Source organism: Gymnodraco acuticeps, unplaced genomic scaffold, assembly GCF_902827175.1.
Source record: "Gymnodraco acuticeps unplaced genomic scaffold, fGymAcu1.1, whole genome shotgun sequence".
Lineage (NCBI taxonomy): Eukaryota > Metazoa > Chordata > Actinopteri > Perciformes > Bathydraconidae > Gymnodraco > Gymnodraco acuticeps.
This window is the reverse complement of record NW_022991375.1, coordinates 3,819,776-3,842,061: the sequence shown is the minus strand read 5'-3', so window position 1 is coordinate 3,842,061 and position 22,286 is coordinate 3,819,776. Positions and strand designations below refer to the sequence as shown.

Here is a 22,286-nt window from a genome sequence, read left to right as displayed (position 1 = left end):
AGTCAGTTACCCGCTATTAAAAAGTGGCAACAGATAACCCACAAGTAGGCCTACCTAACTTTATTTATAGCAAGTTAGTACATTAGTGACTAACACAATGATGTTCTCAAGGTCAGCTGTCCAAAACAGAATCACACCTCCAAAAATCATCATAAAGGAAATAGTAGTGAAGTAGGCTAGTAGTTGTTGAATTTAGAGAGCAAAATATAAATAAATAACCAAACGACGTAAAAGTAGTATACAAGAACAACAAATTAGGCGGGTAAAATAAACATTAGGGTTGGCAAATAGTTACTTTAGAGCACTAAAATAAACATTTCTATTCACATGTCTTAGCTTTCATTCATTAAAGGTAGGGTAGGTAATTCACTTCAGAAACTCTTTTTGTTATATTCTATGGAATATAACAAAAAGTGTTTTTAATACATTAAATGCTTTGACAATAAATGCTTTGACCAATTATTAGCCGTCCCGGCTAAAATAACTGGATGGCCTACCTGCCTGTCAGCCTTCCATCTCGTGCCCTCATTGGTCATGTGCAGGAGAGGCTCTGTATGTCTGAAGGAAAGGACTGATTTTTTCTAGCGCACTCAAGCTGGTTTCTCCATTCTTACCTACCCTACCTTTAAGTAACAGTAGATTTACTCAAGAAGTGTACTGTATAATATTGAGGTACTTGTACTTGAACATTATAATTTGTGGCCATTTACTATATTCCAATATAGTTTATAGTTACATTTATTTTATAACTTTATGTACTCATGACTTTGCAGATTAATAATAGAAAATATAATCAATAAGAACAACAATCATTTTTATTATGGCTAAAATGACTTGATCCATTGGTTAATTCACAAATAACTTGCCAGTATATATATAGTATAGTATAATTTAGTATATATTTATTAATGATGTACAAGTCATGTTTTGCTTGTACTTTCATTAGATTTATATGTAAATTGTTCTACTTTAATTTACGTTTGTATGTTTTTCTTTTACATATTTTGCACAATCATTTTCTTGGATAGTAATATAGATCTATCCTAAGTGTAAAGACCCCCCCATATACCCCAAGTACATGCAGCTGGATTAATTATAGCCTTACATCTATATCTGCAGACATTAATATAAACTCTAAGACTGAAGCTGCAGTAAAATACATTTTCTAGCACTCATTTCACAGAAAATTGGAAAAGGTTTCAGACTAAGATGGTTTTATTTGAGTGATTCACAGTGTAGGTGGAATACAAATGTGAGGTATTTCAGGATTCAAACACATGTACATTCAACAGCTAATGGAAAAGGTAATCAGGCAGTACGACAAAAGAAGATGTATCCAAATCCCTGCTCTTTACAAAAAGATGAAAAGAGTAACCTTTCAAAAACATGTAACCAAAGAAAATATTAAAATAAAATGTTAAGCATTGACAATACTGATTGTCTATAAGTCTCTCTGTACAGGTTAAGGCAGAGTGCCTATTCAATGTAAACAGCAAGTCCCATGTCAGATGATAATTACAAACATCTTCCCTGGTGACTGTGCACAGTTCCTATCATGTCATGCATTTGCATTGACATATACATTTGTCAAGTAAATACTTAACATCTCCCCACTGGATACAAAAGAAAGAAAGTAAATACATTCAAATACAAAAGATTAGACATCAAGTAAACATGAATACAAAACAGTTTTATATATATGTATTATATACATATTTCATTGAGAAAAAAAAAAGATATTGGCATGTAAACCAGCTTTCCATGCCAAACTCCACCCACAGACCACAGTTCCTGTGGGTTTTAAGCTATTTGATAAATACTGAATAATTCCTCAAACATTGCCCTTAAAATAACATCCCCAGTTTAGGAGATTTTAAGAGTCTTGTGCTGAGTTAGAATAAAAGCATTCTCCTCCAACTGGCTCAGCAGTAACCCTGATGTAAAGCTGAAATAGCCAGCCAGAGCTCTCAGTTGATACATTCAGGATACCAGGAGTGCCATTCCAAACAGCCCGGCAATAGTTGTGTAGGTGGGCAGACTGTAACCCTTCACACACCGGCTCGGAAAATAAAGTTTCCCTTTAGCCTTTGGCGTTAACGGGTTACAAACGTGGGTCTTACCCCATGTTTTTTCAAGAGTCGACAAAAAAGACAAAAGAGACGCTCAGAGTGAGGAGAGAAAATCTTTCAAGCCCCCCTTCTTCTTGTCCGGGTTGTCTTCTCGCATGAGTATCTTGCTGAGACGCTGCACAACCCAATTCTTAGGTTTAGAGGGAGTCTTGGAGGCAGATGAGCCTGACCCTGAGGTGTTAGAGGAGCTGGAAGACCTGGAGAGAGAAGGAGAAAGTTGGGAAAGGGAGAGGAGAGAAGAGGTAAATTAGAGAAATCTGAGATTTTGTTGGTCGGCAGGAAAAGTTAAAAGTGTGCGTCAACAAGTATATGATCTGGCAAGCATGGATACCAGCACGTAGCACCCTTACAGCTAGCTGCAGTTCTCTTAATGAAACATAATCATTCAAAAAGCTAATGGGCCTGACACAGCATCCTCTCGAATGTCTGTGACACCTAACAAGTTTAGTCGAGGAAGGTTATATCCTGAACTTTAGCTCTGAGGATATTAATAAGATCCACCTTAAAATAACTTACCTAGGTGTGTGAACAGGTGTCTTGTCTTTGCCGGGAGTCTTGGGGGTAGGCATGTTGGCTCTGTGGGTAGACTGGGGGGTCTTGTATTTGCCCACGCTCCCTGGCGTGCTGTGGGTCTTCGCGAGGCCAGATAAAAACTCCCTGTTCATTCCTCTGTGTCTGGACGTTTGATTACAAGTGTGGCAGGTTGCCATCTGGGGAGAGAAAAGGAACATATTCATGAATACAAATTCCTCTCAAATATAATAAGGTTGCCAGGTGAAGGCATATCAGCTGTTGTTGTATGATAGCAGTTTATCTACCAACTGATGTCATTCTAAGTGAGGGAAGATAAAGCGTTTGTCATTTTTTATTTTTCATCAAACCCAGTACAGCCACATCTATCTGTATTTCTGTGGGACACACAAGAGTTTATTGCGACTTAGTCTGGATTGATCGCAGCAACAGAAAGCCTTCAGGAACACAGAGAGCCGGGGAAGGGTCTGCAGTCAGAGGGGCTTCTTCACCCCGGGACAATGAGCAGCCTAAAGTCTCACAGACATCAGACACATAGGAATAGTTCACTGTGGGGTCCATGAAGCAAATTCACGACGTGTAACAATTTAGAAAATGATTTGCTTGACAGCTGAGGCTCTTCCCATTGGCCCTGCCAATCATCCCCAAAATTATCTTACCCTTCAATGTTTGTACAGATATGAAAATAGCTGGATTAGTTCAAGCGGGATGGGAAACATTTACTTAGCCTTTGAGAGGGTGGGTGGGGGGCTGTTGCCAGGCAGTTTCACCTATTCAAGCTATAGGTACTTTAACAGCTGTCAGCCAACTTTTTTAATTTAAGTTGCGATAGAGTGGTGCATTTTTTGCTAAAATTAGCAAAAAATGCACCGCAAACAATTATCATTATGAAGTTAATTTTGATTGCCGAGTGTAATGGATAGTGAATGATAGATTGGTTCCTTCACTATGCATTTCTAACAAAACCAGATACCAGGAAAAGGAAGGCTGAATTCATGGCACAAAACCCTAAAAACAAAAAACTATTTCCTGCAAAATGTTTCCTACTCTTTTCAAATAATCAAATGAATACAAGCTCCAAAAGTAGGTAAACAAGAGAAGAGCAGTGGATAGCGATTACTCTGAGCAGGAAAGTATTTCTTGCTCTTTTTGAATCATGTCTCTCTGCAGCGGCGCCAACATGGGGGAAAGCTGAAAAGTTGTCTGTTGCAACTTTAATCTCTACAAACCAATTTTTTTACATGAATTACTTTAGCACGCCAGTCACACTTAACTGCGCCTTGCACGACACATTCCAAGCAATTTCCTAACACAGATTACACAAGACCCTATATTTGGCGAAGAGCTCAGACACTTATGAGAGTGACGAGACCCAGCTGCTCATGAGACCCTCATGCTTAAAGACAGTAATTGGCATTCCAGACTCCTGACTAACCCAATAAAAAAAAGAGCGTGCATGTAGCTACAATATGACTGAGACAAATTAAAGAAAATCTAAAAACATTATAAAAACAGCAGCTATGGTTATTGCCACAAAGACTCCTTTACTTTCAGCCACAGATTTACAACTAAGACGCAACTATAAGATCAAGCGACAATAACAACTAGGAGGCAATCAAATCTTCTCAGTGATGAGCGCGAGTGCAAGCTACAGGGCTGCAGAATATTAAACAAACTCTAGCAAATAACAAAGCTCTTGAAAAAGTGTCCTTTCCTCACTGTAGAAAAATGCAGGACAAAGTGTTAATGGCTCTTCTGCAACTCTGTAACCTGTAGAAACTTAAATCCCACTTTTGACACAAGCCCTCCAAAGTTGCACAAGATTCAAAACAGGGCAAAACAGACCAAGAGGTCAGCAAGTGTGAGCCAAGCTGTTGACAGCCCTGAATGCTGAAGAGATGGAAAACTCACCGACACGAAGGTAGCCATTTCAGATTCTGACAGGTGTCTGAGAGTTGGGTTTCTATGAAGCGGGAGTAATGAGTTCCTCAGTCTTTCTATTCGAACTTGTGTGAAGTGTGCACTAAACGAGCATGCATGTCCAGCTTTATAAAGACCAGCCCAGCAACTGACCCACCTATCTTTGCAGAGGGGCGGGGCTCAGAAGAGGGCTGACCAATGCTCTGTAGGAAGGCTCGACTGCTCTGTGGGACAGCCGGCACTCTGCTGCTCCGTCAGTGACGAAGCTGTTACACAAACTGGACTGAAATAGTCACATCAGTGTTTGCAAACAACATTTACTTTGTAGGATAGAAACACCAGACTTAAGCATCTTCAAACAAGAAGAATGAATAGTATGAAAGATATGTAGATACAAATCCATGTAGAAAACATGATGATTGTAGAAAATGAGATGATAAAGGATTCCTACTTGTATCAATTTGACAACATTTCCAAAATATATATTACGTTATTAACATTGCTGCACACATACACTGAACAAAAATATAAATGCAACACTTTTGTTTTTGCTCCCATTTTTCATGAGATTAACTCAAAGATCTAAAACATTTTCTATATACACAAAATAACCATTTCTCATAAATATTGTTCACAAATCTGAAAAAATCTGTGATAGTGAGCACTTCTCCTTTGCCGAGATAATCCATCCCACCTCACAGGTGTGGCATATCAAGATGCTGATTAGACAGCATGATTATTGCACAGGTGTGCAATAATCAATAATCAGGCTGGCCACAATAAAAGGCCACTCTGAAATGTTCAGTTTTATCACACAGCACAATGCCACAGATGTCGCAAGTTTTGAGGGAGCGTGCAATTGGCATGCTGACAGCAGGAATGTCCACCAGAGCTGTTGCCCATGAATTGAATGTTCATTTCTCTACCATAAGCCGTCTCCAAAGGCGTTTCAGAGAATTTGGCAGTACATCCAACCGGCCTCACAACCGCAGACCACGTGTAACCACACCAGCCCAGGACCTCCACATCCAGCATGTTCACCTCCAAGATCGTCTGAGACCAGCCACTCGGACAGCTGCTGCAACAATCGGTTTGCATAACCAAAGAATTTCTGCACAAACTGTCAGAAACCGTCTCAGGGAAGCTCATCTGCATGCTCGTCGTCCTCATCGGGGTCTCGACCTGACTCCGGTTCGTCGTCGTAACCGACTTGAGTGGGCAAATGCTCACATTCGATGGCGTCTGGCACGTTGGAGAGGTGTTCTCTTCACGGATGAATCCCGGTTTTCACTGTTCAGGGCAGATGGCAGACAGCGTGTGTGGCGTTGTGTGGGTGAGCGGTTTTCTGATGTCAATGTTGTGAATCGAGTGGCCCATGGTGGTGGTGGGGTTATGGTATGGGCAGGCGTATGTTATGGACGACGAACACAGGTGCATTTTATTGATGGCATTGTGAATGCACAGAGATACCGTGACGAGATCCTGAGGCCCATTGTTGTGCCATTCATCCACGACCATCACCTCATGTTGCAGCATGATAATGCACGGCCCCATGTTGCAAGGATCTGTACACAATTCCTGGAGGCTGAAAACATCCCAGTTCTTGCATGGCCAGCATACTCACCGGACATGTCACCCATTGAGCATGTTTGGGATGCTCTGGATCGGCGTATACGACAGCGTGTTCCAGTTCCTGCCAATATCCAGCAACTTCGCACAGCCATTGAAGAGGAGTGGACCAACATTCCACAGGCCACAATCAACAACCTGATCAACTCAATGCGAAGGAGGTGTGCTGCACTGCGTGAGAAAAATGGTGGTCACACCAGATACTGACTGGTTTTCGGACCCCCCCAGACCCCCCCCCCCCCAATAAAGCAAAACTGCACGTTTCAGAGTGGCCTTTTATTGTGGCCAGCCTAAGGCACACCTGTGCAATAATCATGCTGTCTAATCAGCATCTTGATATGCTACACCTGTGAGGTGGGATGGATTATCTCGGCAAAGGAGAAGTGCTCACTATTACCTCATTCACACCAACGGTGTTTCAGGGCCGGTTCGGAGCTGGAGCTTGAAAAGCACCGGGTTTTCCTCTTCACACCGCAGCGGAGCAGCCTCTTAGCTCCGGAATCCGGTTCGTTTCAAGCACCAAAAAATTGTCCGGCCAGAGCAAAAGCACCGCTTACGTCGAGGCGGGGGTAGGGGCGGGATCAACTCCTGAACAACAACAAAAAGCCGGCGTTGTATCCAGTTTGTACACAACGATGGAGAAACTTAACAAGCAGCAGTGGTCCACTGAAGAGACCAGCTACCTACTGGGAATCTGGTCTTCCGAAGAGGTACAGAGGAAGCTGGAGCACAATCGGCCATTGTTGTTGTTGTCGGTGTCAGCTGTGAGGGGTTTCCGTGCGGTTTGGCCTTATACATCCATGGGTTTGGCTTTATGAAGCAGGCACGCAAACGATTACGTCATGACGCAAACGATGACGCAATGACGCAGCACCAGTCGGACTCTGGGCGGTGTGAAAAGAGCTTCCGCTAAACCGAAGAACCGGTTCTGAACCTGAAAAGCTCTAGCACGGAGCTTGAACCGGAGTTGCGTTGGTGTGAATGAGGTATAACCTTTATATATACAGTCTATGGGTATAACACAGATTTTTTCAGATTTGTGAACAATATTTGAGAGAAATGGTTATTTTGTGTATATAGAAAATGTTTTAGATCTTTGAGTTCATCTCATGAAAATGGGAGCAAAAACAAAAGTGTTGCATTTATATTTTTGTTCAGTGTATAAAAGAAGCAGGGCGAGGATATCTTTAAAAGAAACACTTTTTTTTAACCTGCTATTTATCCTGTTATTAGTTTTATTATATTTTCAGTCATTAAATGTTTGTATTCATTTAAATAAATATATTTTTAAATCATTAAACTTTTTATTTTTGAATGTTCAGCACTTGGAGTTGTCATTGATGTATGAATGAAACTATTTAAATAACGTTGGATTAATGACCCAAAGCTGATGTAAAGTATAATAAGGACATTGTGATCATTGTAAGAAATGTTTGCTGGTGATAGACTTGTCTACATTTTATTTTCCCTCATATTAAAAAGGTATAACTGAATACTGATGTCATCACAAATGTGTTTCTAACTCCTAAATAGGCAAACGTTTCTGTCAGTAGATGAAGCTTCATACTGGAAGAGAACATGTAACGGGAGAAGCCTATTCATCAAACTATTTATCGCTTCCAAAGTTAAAACAACTCTTCTGAACTTAGCAAACCATTTGTGATTACAATCGTTGTGAAGAACAAGTCGTAAAAACTCAAAGCAGCTATGTTGACGGTGCAGATTAAGCTGGAGCAGCTGTTTTTAATCCACTAAAGATCATTTTAGCTGGAGATGGTAAAGCTGTCAAAAACACATCATACGGGAACAAACTGTCTGCAGGCTTTTCTTTGGGTCAAATCCATGCAGCAACGCAGCTATTCAAACATGTGCAAATGCGTAGCTCAGATTTCCCCCTCATTCCTGTTTGTCTATCCACCTCAATTTATTTGTATTTGTTGTGATGAGCAGTCCACTGTGTTTACTTTCATTTAGAACCCTTTCCTCACCTGTTATTTCCTGCTGCAATTACCCAATTTCCTCCAGCAGATCATTACAGTTTCATCTGATCAAATATCAACAGGAAACTGGTAGCCAATACTCGAACAAGAACTGTTTGTTTACAGGTTATGAATGGAGCTTAGATTGTACTTGTTTGAACTCAGATGATTTATCAGCTGAAAGTAAAGAAACAACAGCTTAGAGGACAGGAGCGTGAGCGCCATAGTGAAGTGAAACAAACAAAAGCAGAATGACCTGCTGCTGTTTCGTGTACCACTAGTAGCCCCACATGTTTGAAGTGACTTGCTCCGAAGCACTGATATAACAGACTCCAAGAAAAAAACCGTTAACAGAATAAAGACTTCTGTAAAGTGAATCCATGGCAATCCAACAGTGCTTCTACAGAAAGAAAAAGTCACAGATACATTTAATCTTCATCCCCTACACATGGGGATAATAGTAAAGGTCGGTTCCAGAGCTAAATGGTAATTGCCCTTTACACACAGGGCGTGACGACCTTTGAAATAATGATGCAAAGTGTGTGAAATACCAGCATGTGCTGTTCATCCCTTGAATCCTAAAATAAAAACAGCATGAAATCGTATATATACCTCGCTAACTAGCCCACTTCAAAATCCATTATAAAGAGATAATACATCTCTTGGTGTGAGCGAATGTTTTTTAGGCAGTCAAGGCTTTCCAGCACGCCGACCAATCAACAGCAACACTTTGATTTAAAATAAAGTGTTCAAATAAGACATGCATCCTATGTAAGTGTACCTGAACGCATAGGGAAACAAGTAGGAGGAACAAAAGAGTCCAAGATATCTCACAACACAACAACTCTGAGATTTTGCAGCTTTGTCTCATGTAGCTAAAGCTGTGCCCAGCTGGCCACGTGGGAAATCAGATGTTGTGTCAGGTAAGAAGATTAGAGACACTTCAGAGGATACATCTGAATTTATGAACACAGAAATCATTGCTTCTGCTGGTCTGTATATATTTCTGCCACCCTGTGCCATGCGTGCTTAAAGCGTGTGACTACTCTTGCATGTAACATTGGCTCTGGGAATCAAAAGAAAAGTTGCGTGCCAAATAGGGTTACAAACACACACAGACCCACATAAATAAATTCCACAAATGGACCCTTTCTTCTATTAATAGCCCCTGCTCCATAAATACCTCCCTTCCTGCCTTTCACTCTCTGTGGCTGGGGGTCAGGTTGGGTTGATTAACTCGACCCAGGCTGACCGACACGACCCAGGAGCAATATATGAGTAGAGTAACAGTGAGTGACAGAATTCAGGGCCTAAAAGTGCCTTTTAATTGAATATTTGTCGTGGCAGTTTTCTAAAGGCTCGATATGCATGCGATCTAAAGCACACATATACAGCAGTGTGTGAGTGAAAGTGATTTGAGAACACATCAATACAACACCATAGAGCCGAGAGCAGGAGAGCAGCTTGGGGATCAATACGAGGCCGGCCGTGATGTTGCAGGCAGCCACTTGTCTGGAGGCAGGCTTATGCACACAATTGAGATGTATTAAATAGATCCAGGCATGTATACATCTGACAAAAGACATAAATAATGCATATGCATATTTTGGTTTGTATATCATTTGTTGGTCCACAGTTTTAGTGGTGCCACGGTTTTATGCATCTGTCCCTGGGTGGAGCAGCTGTGCTTCAGGGTGTAGCTGTTAGATTTGGAGCTCCTCTGTGGACAATATAAAAGGGAACTAATGGCACAAGTGTGGCTTTACAGCAGATATGTGTTGAATGACAATAATGTTCTTACATCAGTCAGAATCAGTTACAGGAGCAATATGCTGTAAATATATTGCTAAGTGAGGATCAGAAAGCCAAACAGTGGCGGCTTCCAAACCTTGACACCTATGCCAACTCACATTAGAGCCTATAGGAGCCATTTCCAAGTTAGAGAGCAGGCTTTTAATAGTGACTAGGCAACTCATTGAAAAGGATTATTGACAGATGACATGTTGTTCTGGAGCTGCAACAAGCCTTAAGCTGGGTTACAGACATGATGACAGCGCATCACTATGCAAGGCTTGTGTGTGTGTAGCCTTCCAAGGAATCATGACAGTCCCAGCTGGCACTGACTTCCCACGACTGCTGCTGCTTTTGTATTTGTGTTAACTTGCTTAAAATACGTAGACTTTGTTAAATCGCTAAACACGTGAGACATGAGTGAGTGTCTTCTTTCCAGCAAGTCTGCTGTGTTTGTATCTCAAGGCCACTAGCACTGCTGCAGATTCCCTCCTGGCCTTTCTTTTCCCAAACATGTCCCCATCTTGTCATCCTGTCACTCGCTGCCCAACGTCGAGGCCTCCAAACCCTCGGCGGAGCTTTTGGTGTTCCCTGAGAGAAAACAGAGGCGAAGAAACAGCCAGACATCTCTGTCTCCTGGTTCCTGTCATCCCCCTATGAGGCACATTCTCCAACAACATAACTCCAGGAAAGTTACATATGACAGAGCGATGTGGTGAAGAGATGGCCAAGAATGGAAGGAGGAGAGAAGAAAGATTAAGATTAATGTGAGAGGGGCGGTCAGGTAGAAGAGTTGAGGTAAAACACAAGAGGGAGGAAACGGCAACAGAAGAAGAGTGAATGAGAGCATGAGAGGTGGCCAGTGAGGTCAGAGAAGTGGTGACATAAATCACACAGAGAGATGACTTACGTCAGGAAGAAATGGCCCTTACGGGAAAAGGGAAAGGTTTTTCAACCTCTTATGTACTGTTGATTTGTTTTTATCCTGCCTGGTTTATCTGTTATTCTGAAAGCAAATGTTGTTTTCAGAGAAAAACAAGTGTTGTTTTACAAGCTCCATCAAGGGTTTCGAGTGTTGAGAAGGCATCGAGTGTTGAGAAGGCATCGTGACTGCACATTCAGTAAACATATTCAGTTCTCTAAAACAGTTAATCTTCCGGGAGCTACTAGCATCACTTTTTATTGCCAAAGTAAGTAACTGTTAAGTTAAAAACAAGGCATAAATTCCCCATCTAAAACAACAATATTGTACATGTTCAGGAAAGACCTAAACTACGTAACGAACAACTCCGTTGGAAAGCATAAATCTAGGCTCACGAACAGAAGAACAGAAGAACAGAGGAGGAGACGTATGCCCTATGTTTCGCTCCATTTAAGTCTCTGCTTCTCTGGTGGAGCTACAATCCAACGTATTTCCAGAGCCATTGCTAGATAACCTGCCCAGCATGCATAAACACGGCTGATTTATAATACCTCTAAAGACACCGCTTCACAGAGCTGAGGAAAGCATATGACATCCCACCCAGCGGGCGACACACACATACGTCCTAAAGGGAGAGCAGTATGGTGTGAAATGAAGGGGATTTACACCCCGAGGGACGGCACACCACCCATGTGTATGAAGGGGAATATTATACTGGTCATGTGCATGATTTATTTTTGTTCAGGCAGGGATATGTTAACATTAATATCCCTATTACAGTACTACACATATTGTTGGGAAGACTACAATTTACTCACAAAAGCTTGAAATACTTTATAATGCAACTTGGCCTGGAGTAACTACTTAAACTAATCAAAATAGATTTAAAAAAAACATTCATAATAACAATTAGCTCTTCAAAACTTCCCACAACCCCTCCCATAAAAGATTCCATAGAACTGTTTTGACACTTGGAAGAAGACTGAGAACACAAGCAAACATGGATTTCTGCAAATACTCACACCTTGTTCTGAATAAACGACAGCTTCGTCCTGCACACAACATGGCATGAATGTGACAATACATTTATAGAACAGCATGTTTTGATTATTCTTCCAATACATCTCTCATTACTTCCTGTAGATGTAACGTGACTAACAGTAAGAAGGGCAGACCACTATGTGTACACAGCCAAAACACTCGACTCTAGCACACTGTAATAAAACAATACAAGAATAAAACAAAGAAAGAATATTATTACGGGTTCATGGTCGCTGCGGCACACATTATGTTACTGAAACCATTCTCCAGTCTGTGGACATTGTAGACTGTAAAGAACAACTTTGACGATTTAAAAAAAAATCTTATACATTGGCTTATCCAGTCATCCTAACTACCCCGCTTGCTTCTTTAAAAGGAGACGAGTGGATCTCATTCAGGCTCCTCTCCATGTCTGGTTTGTTGTGCTCTGTTCATCAGCAAACAGCCACGGAGACAACGATAGGAAAGCAGTCCACATTCCTCCTCTTATCTCACCGCTCTGCATTTTTAGGGCTCACTATCACACCACTGCAGAACTCGTTGCCCCTTGAACCCAGAGTACATGACAGTCAAGTGACCCGAGCAAACAGAGGGTAAAAATACCTCAGAGCACAAGCTCAGGATGTATTGGTTTACTAGGAAGTAATGCAATGATGAAGTCATGACGAAAACATTGTTTACAAATAAGTAAGAGGAGAGGTGCTCAGTCCCGATGTGTTTCTGTAGAGAGGCCTTCAGGGGACGACACAGTTATGTTTGACTAAGCCACACCGATTTAGCACTAGAACTGCCAAGGTGTGACATATGCCCTAAAACTGCTAACAGGGCAAATGTACGCACTATTATATTGATTTTCAAGATTCAAGGTTGATTCTACAACACGGGGGTGTCTAACAAAATGCCTTGTAGCTATATCATTATATTTAGGGTAATCTGGGGCCTCTGGAAAACGTAATTATAATTGTAACTGTGTATTACTGGAAATATGTTATTCGCTGAAATACATCCTCAATGTAAATATTTTCTCAAATCTTTTTTTCTCCAGATGACTTCCCTATCAGACCTGGATTTGACCTTAACTCCAGTCCACAAAAGAAGAACAGGAATACGCACATAGCCACTTCTTTAAACCAAAATTGTGTTACAAGATTACTTTTTCTCTTACAGTCCATCATTTGACTTCTTCTGTTCACCTCTCTTAGCTATCTGCCTTCTAACTTTTTCCTTTGTTCACCCTTTATGTTTCCTTTGTTATTCTCGTCCACTTTTCTCACTTCCCTTGTTAAGCGTGCTCCCTCTCTCCATCTCTGTCTTCCTCTTTGCCCTCAGAGTCAGCTGATATAGCTGATTGTGGGCTCACAGTGCCTGCATGAATACCTGCATGTTAAATGAACCCAAACGGATTTTTAATGAGGCAGCAGCATTTCCACTAGAGCTCTTCATTAGGGCTGATGTCAGCTCACCAGAGGAGCTCTTCCCTGATTCTCTCCTATGAGTGCTCTCTGATGTCGGGGGGGAATGACCCTATCACCACAAACTCCACAACCAATGTCCTTATCAGTAGAGTGGGTGAGTGCTGGCCCTAATAAAAAAGAAAAAGCTTTCCATTCTGGTGCCATCCATTAAGAGGGCAGTCAAAAGGGAATACTGCAACACTTTATAGGGCTGTGGGAGGGAGCAGGCTGAGTGTTGACAAAGCACTGTCTGGAAACATTAGTTATCTTACAGTTAAGCATAATGGGACTACTGTAAAGACTGCAATGATGAGTGGAGCACCATAATGAAACCAGGCACTTTCTGTGGAATGAATACGAATGAGTCCATAAATCTATATAGCAACAACGCCTGGAGACAATACATTAGGAGACAATGCAGGGCTTGTTTTGTCACGATAATCAATGATTTTATAAGAAATGTTGCACCCCTGGGATATGATTTTGTCTTTCCTGCTTCGAAGGTCGGAGGTCAAAGAGTCTTCTTAACTTAGTTCAACACCACTGCAGCTGAGGATACAATTCAGGAATATGCCCCTGTGTTTCTCTGCAAGGACTCTATGCTGCAGTGCAGTGCAATACATAACTGAGTGTTCTGCAGAGTTGTAGTGTTTTGTGTTCTCACCAGTACAGAGGAGGACTTTTGGAAGCGTTGCAGCAAATCTTTCTGCATCAGGCTGAGTCGTTTGCCCCGGGCCTTCCTGCGCAGGACACTCTGCACCCGTGCCGACGGACGCCGTTTTGGTCGAAGTCGCATCCGGTAATTGTTTGGATGCAGCCACTGATAACAGTACTGACACATGGAAGTGTTCTGCAGCAGAGTGGAGGGACCGTGCTTCCGTTGTTCTGAGAAAAAGAGAAAGAGAGACAGTGTGAACACTAAATAGCACCACTACCTAGTACTGATGTGGCTTTGTTTGGCATGTACCTCTGTGAGTGTGTGTGTGTGTGTGTGTGTGTGTGTGTGTGTGTGTGTGTGTGTGTTCCCACCAGGCAGACTGCTACATCTGGCTGACTCGGTGTGTTTGGCTGTGGGTAAGGTGAGATTTATCAACCGAGACAAGCTGGTGATCACGCACGACAACATGCAGAAATGAAAACAGAACAAACATTGTAATTCAGAAGTCAGATTCATCCAGGAGGTGTTCTCTTTACTTACCATTAGCCTTCACAGGACACTGCCTAGGGAGGAAAAAAAGAGACTAGATCAGATATTTTGAACGGATGCTTTTTATACCAGACAAGAATACTGTGATTTAATTTGATCTAACTTTTTTCAGCATGTTTTATAAGATTTTTTAAATCGAAAATACAAAAAGAAATACTAGAAAAAGTCTAGCTTCCATGAGAACAATTGATTTTAAGACGCGTGGGACAAACCTCTTTTTATTTAGATTTTGTATTTCATCTTAATATCTTTTTGTATATAGCATTTTTACTATAAAGAAAAAATATAAATATAAAGAATTAAATAAAGTAAAACTTAGATTAAAAAAGTTTTTGGTTCTCTTTGGAAAAGCATTTATATATAAGTCAACATGCAAATGTGTTTGTTAAAAAATGCCCTTTTAAATTTGCATAACAGCCTTTGACACTGTTAACAAGGTAATGTAATAGGGAAAGGATACTTGGACTAATTTAGTTCCACGTAGCTTTCAATGTATGACTCTGCTGAAAGGAACTGACAGATAACAATGCTGTTAAAATACATGAACATAAACACATTGGAAAACAGCTTGTGACCAACAAATATTCCCCATTAGCAATGTGGAAAGCATCCGGCCTGTCCAAAACAATACAAGGCAAATGTCCACACCATTTTATTCCCCCCCACTACAGAGCTACCCATTGACCACTAGGCTGCCTTCAACTTTGGAAAGCATGCAATGAGATATTCCTGCAAATATTCAAACTAAGCTACTGCTAAGTCCCACTAAATTAGCCCTGAGCTTGAATCAATGAGAGGAACTGTACTGTCCAGCTGCACGTGTGGCAGGAAAAGGGGCTGGCTGTTCACGGAGAGGAGGGGGCGGGGGGTCGACTTTAATCTGGACCCACTGACTGCAGCTGCGTATGCTGTCAGCGCTTTGTTGACGCTCTCCACTAGCCTTCTTAACCACCCTACATTTGAGATGGCGCATTGTATTGTATGACGTTAAGTGGGTGGAGAAGGATTACTACATATCTGTCATCACTTTTCACACAGTCTGAGTCACCGTCGCACGATCCACCACAATTTAATAATCAGTGACTTAGAACTGTCATATTATATAGAAGCCCTGAGGAAAACACTGGAAATGAAGAGGAGTTGTTCGAGGCTGGCGTGGTGCATTGTGGCTCCGCAGAGGATGGATAACAACTCACAGGCATCAAAAGATTCCCCAAAAACACTTTTGATGGTTGCTGAGAAAGCTTTTCTTCTTTTTTGGCTTATATAAATGTCTGCCACTTCCTGAGGTAGTTGCATCAGGAATAATCAGAAATTGTACTTGACACCACTGAGAAACACTTCATAAAAGGACACATTCTTCATGCTACTGACGGAGCAAACTCTCTGACAAGGCTGTGAACAAACCACTGATGACTCCACTGTGAGGACTTTTCAGATGTTGTTTTCCCATAACCTCTCATTCCGCTGCTCTAGTGATAAACCAGCTTTCAGGAACTACACACCGCAAATAAACTCTTCCATTGCCCCGATCTAATTATCATACTTGTCATGCATCTCCTTTTAAGGGCACACTTAGTTGTGGTGACTGGAGATATGGGACCTACACATGAACTGTTGATAAGTGGGAGATGCCATAAAGTGATACTTAAAGATGCCAAAGGGTTGAGGGGGGGGGGTTGGCTACAATGTAATAATGTAATTAGAGACTGAAGCGCTAGCTGAGGTAAAGCACACAATGACAAGCACTATGAACACGTTATTGCTACCATCAGGGTAACAGTGCTACTGCTGCTGTATTTAAAAAAAGAAAAACTACTAAACTCGAAAATATTTCGACACAAACAGCCAGGCTCGGCTAGAGGTGTGTTCAGCAACAATTAGTGAACACTAGATATTGTATCCTACTACAGCATAGTCTGGCAGTGTTCCTATTAATCAGCTGGAAGTGACAGAAAGAGGCCAGCAGGTTTCTTACAGTCTAGAGTCACTTTCATGTGTGTAGACGTAGCGGAGAGGGGCTGTAAGACACAGGAACACAAAGTATGTACCATGTCTCAAAAGATGTTGGCATTGGGACAAAATACATTTAGTGAAAAATGTTGACAAAAGTAATAATTGCCCCTTGATTGAATAATTTATGTCAAGTTAAGTTTGGTTATTTTTAACTTATAGCCAACATAAGGGATTGTAATGAATGTACCTAATACTTGGGTTTATGACAACATACCTGCAAAACGAATGACATTCCTATTGACCTCAACTGTACTTTGTTTTGTACGTATTAGCAAATATTAGCAGGCTTCCACATTAAACTTATGCCTAAGAAACTGAGGTACACATATTAAACATTATACCTGCTAAACACATTCATGTTGCATTATTTTTGTGAAAGTAAAAACAACATAGACATGACATGACAGCATGGTTCAGGATAGGATTTGAACATCCCACCCTGGGCTTTGGGAAACCACAATGATATTTCTTCCACTATTTTCTGACATTTTACGTGACATTATTTCAGAAAAAACTGTCAAAACATTTGATAATAAAAATAATCAATAAAATAATAGTTGGAGCCCTACTCTGCTTTAAATATTGTCCACTGAACACAGACCTCTACTGGTATCAGAACTCCAATACTATTGGCTAATATTAGATTATAATTGATTTATTGGTAATATAAGACGATGTTATGGTCTCTATTGAGAGTGCATGTAACTGGGCTTAATGCTGAGCAAAAACACTTGAGGCTATTTAATAGTTGAGTAACTGTGTGTTTGTCAAGCAGACATCTTGCATACTTTGGTTATGAGACCAGTCCGGTTCCAGTTACCAAACAAACAACTATGACTATGAATTGACTGGAAAACAGGTTCACTAGTCGGGCGACTTGAGCCACAATAAAGTCATGTCAGTTCACAAACAAGGACCAAACAGGCCGTCACAAACATTCGCCTGGAATCATTTCATGAACGCTTTTACGGCAAGGCAACATTTATATTTTTGTACTGAGAAAACAACTAACCAATTGTAGCCCTGCAAACACAAACAAAAACACGTTAGTTAATAATCAGCCTGCCAGAAGGTGAAGACAGCGGCAGAAGGCAGTAACACAATCTCCCACAAATATGTGTAGTAGTGTCTATGAGTGCAGACGCGCTCCCACGACCAAAACACTCCAGTGACGCATGACCAAAACCATAACTGGAGAAGAGAAGGCGCTGGAAAGACCCGGAGGAACATGGAGAGACAGTTGCGGTTCATTGGGACTAAAAGCATTTTCAACACACACTCAACCCTTATGCCAGCTATTTGAGCAATGCTGACGAAAACATTTTCATTTCCCCTCCGTTAACTAATCCACTGCGTCCAAGATCTCAATCTGGAACTCTATTTCATTACATTCATTTCCCTCCTGATATGCTTTCCATATTATCACTCTGGCTGAAGATCAAATTCAAAATTCAATAAGCTCATCACACTTTCAGTTTTTGCTGTGACTGCTTATTGTGTCTTCTCTGCCAGGCACTTTGGCATGAAACCAGCAAGGTCTTTGAGCTACTGGTCCAAGCATTGAGAATCGTGTCTTGCCTGCTAGACAGCTGGTCACAGTTAGGCTAAATGTGGTCGAAATGTTCTCATTAATCACAGCTCCTCCATCGCCAGGAAATCTGGGGAATAGATCGATGTATTTCAATAGCACTGGCCTCGCACACATCCGTAAAATGACCCTGACTTGTGGTTTCACCGTTAAAACCTCTGTTTTGATTTCCATTCATGGTTCTACCCACAGATTTCCTGGCTCAGGTGAAAATGAAAACAACCTGGAGGATGTGGGGACATGGTTGAAACCCAACTCAAAGTCCACACACACACTTTAACACACTTCAATGGATTAAAACACCATATACATTATGATAGAGAAAAGCACACAGACACACCTGTGAGTGGCAGGGCTCACACACACTAGAGAGACTAAAGTGGCGTTATCCGGAACTTACATTCAGCTTTGACTTTCCTCACAATAAGATCATCACCAATGTGTGGGATACGCCATCAGAGACATACACTTTGGCATAAAACAAATTGAAGCAATGAACTGTGAATGATGACGGAGTTTAAGAACCGGCATCAATTATTTTAGTTTTATTCTAAAAAGGATGAAAAGACTTGACTACCAGAGGCTTATTAGATAAAGGCAGTTGGGAAAGACTTTTATGAGACCTTGTGGCAACCTTGCAAAAGATGAAAGAGAAGAGGCGAGGTTCTGTTTGCTCTCCTACCCGATGATAAGAGGAAATGTCTTTGCTTGCAGCACTTAGTGTTCTCTGTTTTGTTCACATGTTTAAGCTTGTTAGGAAGGTGCTGTGACCTCACCAATGAAATATAACTCACTGTGAAAATACACATGATTTAATAAGAGTACGTTTAAATTGAATTAATCGGTTGCAATAGCTCACACATGCTGCACAAAATCCCCCAGGCCATTCAACTGCACATGAGCCACTGGGCACAACCAGCTCGTATAATCAATCGTAATCAATCGTAAAAATATATCTTTTAAAAACCGGGATGAAACGCAACTGAAATGTGTGCAAAAGGAGCTTAATCACATGCTCAGAGAAGCTAGAAGGAGACATAAGGAACATCACTTTTCTAAAATGAACTCCAAGGAACTTTGGGACACTATGAAGGCAATCACAAATATGACTCCAGCTACAAAAACTCTCTGTACCTCTGATGACCTGCAAAAAGCAAATGAACTGAATGACTTTTACATGAGATCTGAAACCCAGGACTTCTCCTCTGAATGTATAGACATCTTAGAGACAATCTCTGCTACTGACCAGGACGAAAGGGTGCTGATTGACCCTTTAAAAAGGTCCAATCACTTTTCAAGCCCACCACAAGGCCACAGGGTCAGATGGCATCTCTGCATTCCTCCCCAAAACATTTGCAGGAGAACTGACATCATGGTGTCCCATATTTCAAAAAATCTGTTGATCTTCACACCATCCCCACCCTCTGGAAAACATCAATAATAACACCTGTTCCCAAAAAACCTTGTCCAAAGGTAAACAATGATGTTAGGCCTGTTGCATTGACATCCATTGTCATGAAATGTTTTGAGAGGATCATGGTGCCGCTGCTAAAGAAAGTATGAGTATGTATTTTAGTGTTTCGTATGTTTGTATATGTACATGTATGCGGAACTGCAGGGCGGAGTCCAGAACAAATGTCCTTACGGGGATAATAAAGTATATGGTATCGTATAATGGGAATAGCCACTGGAACTAAACAAACAGCCATGCTTCACAATAAGAAGATCATTTTGTATAACAACAATAATATGTGGCATCATCAAAGAAAAAAGTCAGTAATCAAGCAACAGCCAAATATTACTCAGACTTAATGTGGAGGTGGAAAAAGACTGATACACCAAGCTGTGAATGTTCATCAGTCACTAATGATCCAACAACAAAGTGGATGTTGCCTATCCTCATATGGGCAAGTCTTCAAAAGGAGTGATATGCATACAGTGACACATTACCTAGCCATATTCAAATTTAAAATGTAAAAGGTGAAAAAACTAGTTCTCAAACAACTGTACATAATAAGCTTTCAGTGGTTAAGGGTTAAACGAGCAATGCTATTACACTTTAATTGATTGACAGGTCTCTTGAAACATAGTGTAACACTAGGTATCAAATAAATATGTTACATATGCTTTCTAATACTGTTGATGGTCTGTTACAGTCATTAATATATGCTAGTAAACCAAGCACATATGATCAATTACAATATAAGAAAAGCCTAAATGTGTGTGATTTTGTTAAACCTATCTTTATTCAATTTGTGAGTGTCTATAAAATGAATTATCACAATATACTGTGTGTAACTAGAGAAAGGTTCTTCTATTTCAGCGTTAACTCCCATATATGCTGAGTGAACAGGAAAGGAACATTCTAGTTAAAAGGGTAAGAAATCTAAAGTTAAATGTTAAATCAGAGCATTTATTTTTCCCACTGGCTCTTTCTATTAGCATTTACAGAATTAAAATAGGATAAAGTATAGAAAGTATAAAGATACCACTCTGGGATAAACTAATGTTAGTAAAATTAAACATATCAGTATACTGTTTCCAGCCGTCCATATAAACACAGTTACAGGCAGGAGGTCCACCGCTAACACTGCTCGGCTCCTCCACCTAGCGGCTACATGCTGCCATTACAACAATACACGACAGAAAGCAGCACCTGTGAAAGTGAAATTAATGTAGGATTTTAAACAAAGTTTCTTACAGTAAGAACCGTGATAGCTCCGGGCATGTTTCTTTATACAACAAGGAAGCGTCCAACAGGAAGTCCACTGTTTTTCCTTCTTGATGAAACTTCATTTGAATGCAGGGTGCTGAAGTGGCTCCTGGAGAACTGGAGCGACACTAACAACGTGTTAAAACCATAGGTTAAAACGTCTTCTGAAAAACGTTAAACTGACCACTGAGGTGAGAATAGAGGATAACATAACATTCACGCACTCTCTAGTGGAGCTGCAGTGGTCAATACGTGTTAAAAATGTGTACGTTTGAATCTCGATAAACCTTGTGCTGTAAATCCACGTTGGGTCGCAAGACTGTGACGTTGCTCGTGGTGCATTGTGGGAGATTGAGTCAAACAAGAGGTACACTGCGGGGCGACTGTTTTGTTCGTTGAGGTAGCATAATGTAATATATCATGCTCTTCTATTTGGGCTATTGGTTAAACAAGGTAAAAGCAAATACACCAAAAGTAGTTATTTAAAAATGTGATTATATCATGGTAGTTTTTATTGATATTGTAATTTGATCTTATTTAAGATCACTTTCAAAGCACGTAAGGTTCAGGTAATCACAAATTAGGTTAATAACAGTTTGGAGGCAGTAACGTTTCCTAAAGTTAAAAGTCAGACACTAACTCATTACAGCATTTCAGAGATACATTAGGTAATTCGGTTATTCATTTGCTGCAACCTTCCTCTTTATTGATGTCATCATTTCTTGGAGAGTAAGAATTGCTAATGTCTGACGACATTACGGGCTGTATTTACATCAATATGGCTGTGTCCTGCGCATTAACAAACCAGGTTTATTGGGTTCAAGAACACAAAGTCGCTTTGAGTCTACAAAACTCCTGCAGTAGGCTATGTAGTGGAATTATTGCATCAAGGAATTATAAGGTCAGGGAAAAAAGAGCGACAATGTGAAATTGTATATCTCCAGCCTATATCAGCAGCAGCAGCAGCAGCAGGGAGGGTGAGCTCACTGAGTGCGCATCGATGCACCCTCTGGGGGGCTGATACCAAATGAAGCAGCCCGGTCAGACAGACACCTGCGATACAGAGACAACAGAGGTTTGTTCGACACGAGAGGGGATATCGTTCAGCACTACAAACACGCACTAAACACGCACTACAAGCACACACTCCTGCTCGGCTCGTCTCAAGGTGCCCATGGACTGATCTCCGGAGCTGTGCGTTTTAAGCACATATTTTCCCGGAATATCCACTCTGACTAATAGGTTGGTTAATCGCAGTCATTTACGAGAAATGCAGCAATTTTAGTTTTAGGGAGGCAATGATGTGGTACCATAATCCCTTATGAGCTATCGATGTCCCATGTGAACCTGAGTTAAAACAGAAATA

At 40.9% G+C, this 22,286-nt stretch overlaps 2 protein-coding genes across 5 annotated transcripts in view; one reads left to right on the top strand and one right to left on the bottom strand.

Annotated features, from left to right (window-relative positions):
• Nucleotides 1-22,286, top strand: part of si:ch211-193k19.2 (uncharacterized protein LOC100034574 homolog) — a 1,126,861-nt gene that overhangs the window by 557,443 nt on the left and 547,132 nt on the right. The gene's annotated exons all lie outside the window — the stretch shown is intronic.
• Nucleotides 1,198-21,226, bottom strand: cunh18orf21 (chromosome unknown C18orf21 homolog). Of its 4 annotated transcripts, none has more exons than XM_034241023.1 (6): nt 20,909-21,226; nt 14,595-14,617; nt 14,426-14,464; nt 14,061-14,281; nt 2,646-2,839; nt 1,198-2,326 (listed from the first exon to the last, which is right to left on the bottom strand). In XM_034241023.1, the coding sequence occupies exons 1-6, from the start codon at nt 21,001-21,003 to the stop codon at nt 2,164-2,166; spliced, it is 735 nt and encodes a 244-aa protein (XP_034096914.1). In that variant the 5' UTR covers nt 21,004-21,226; the 3' UTR covers nt 1,198-2,163. The 4 variants fall into 4 exon arrangements, with proteins under 4 accessions (XP_034096914.1, XP_034096918.1, XP_034096915.1 ...); XM_034241027.1 differs by having other exon boundaries at nt 14,595-14,613; XM_034241024.1 differs by lacking the exon at nt 14,426-14,464.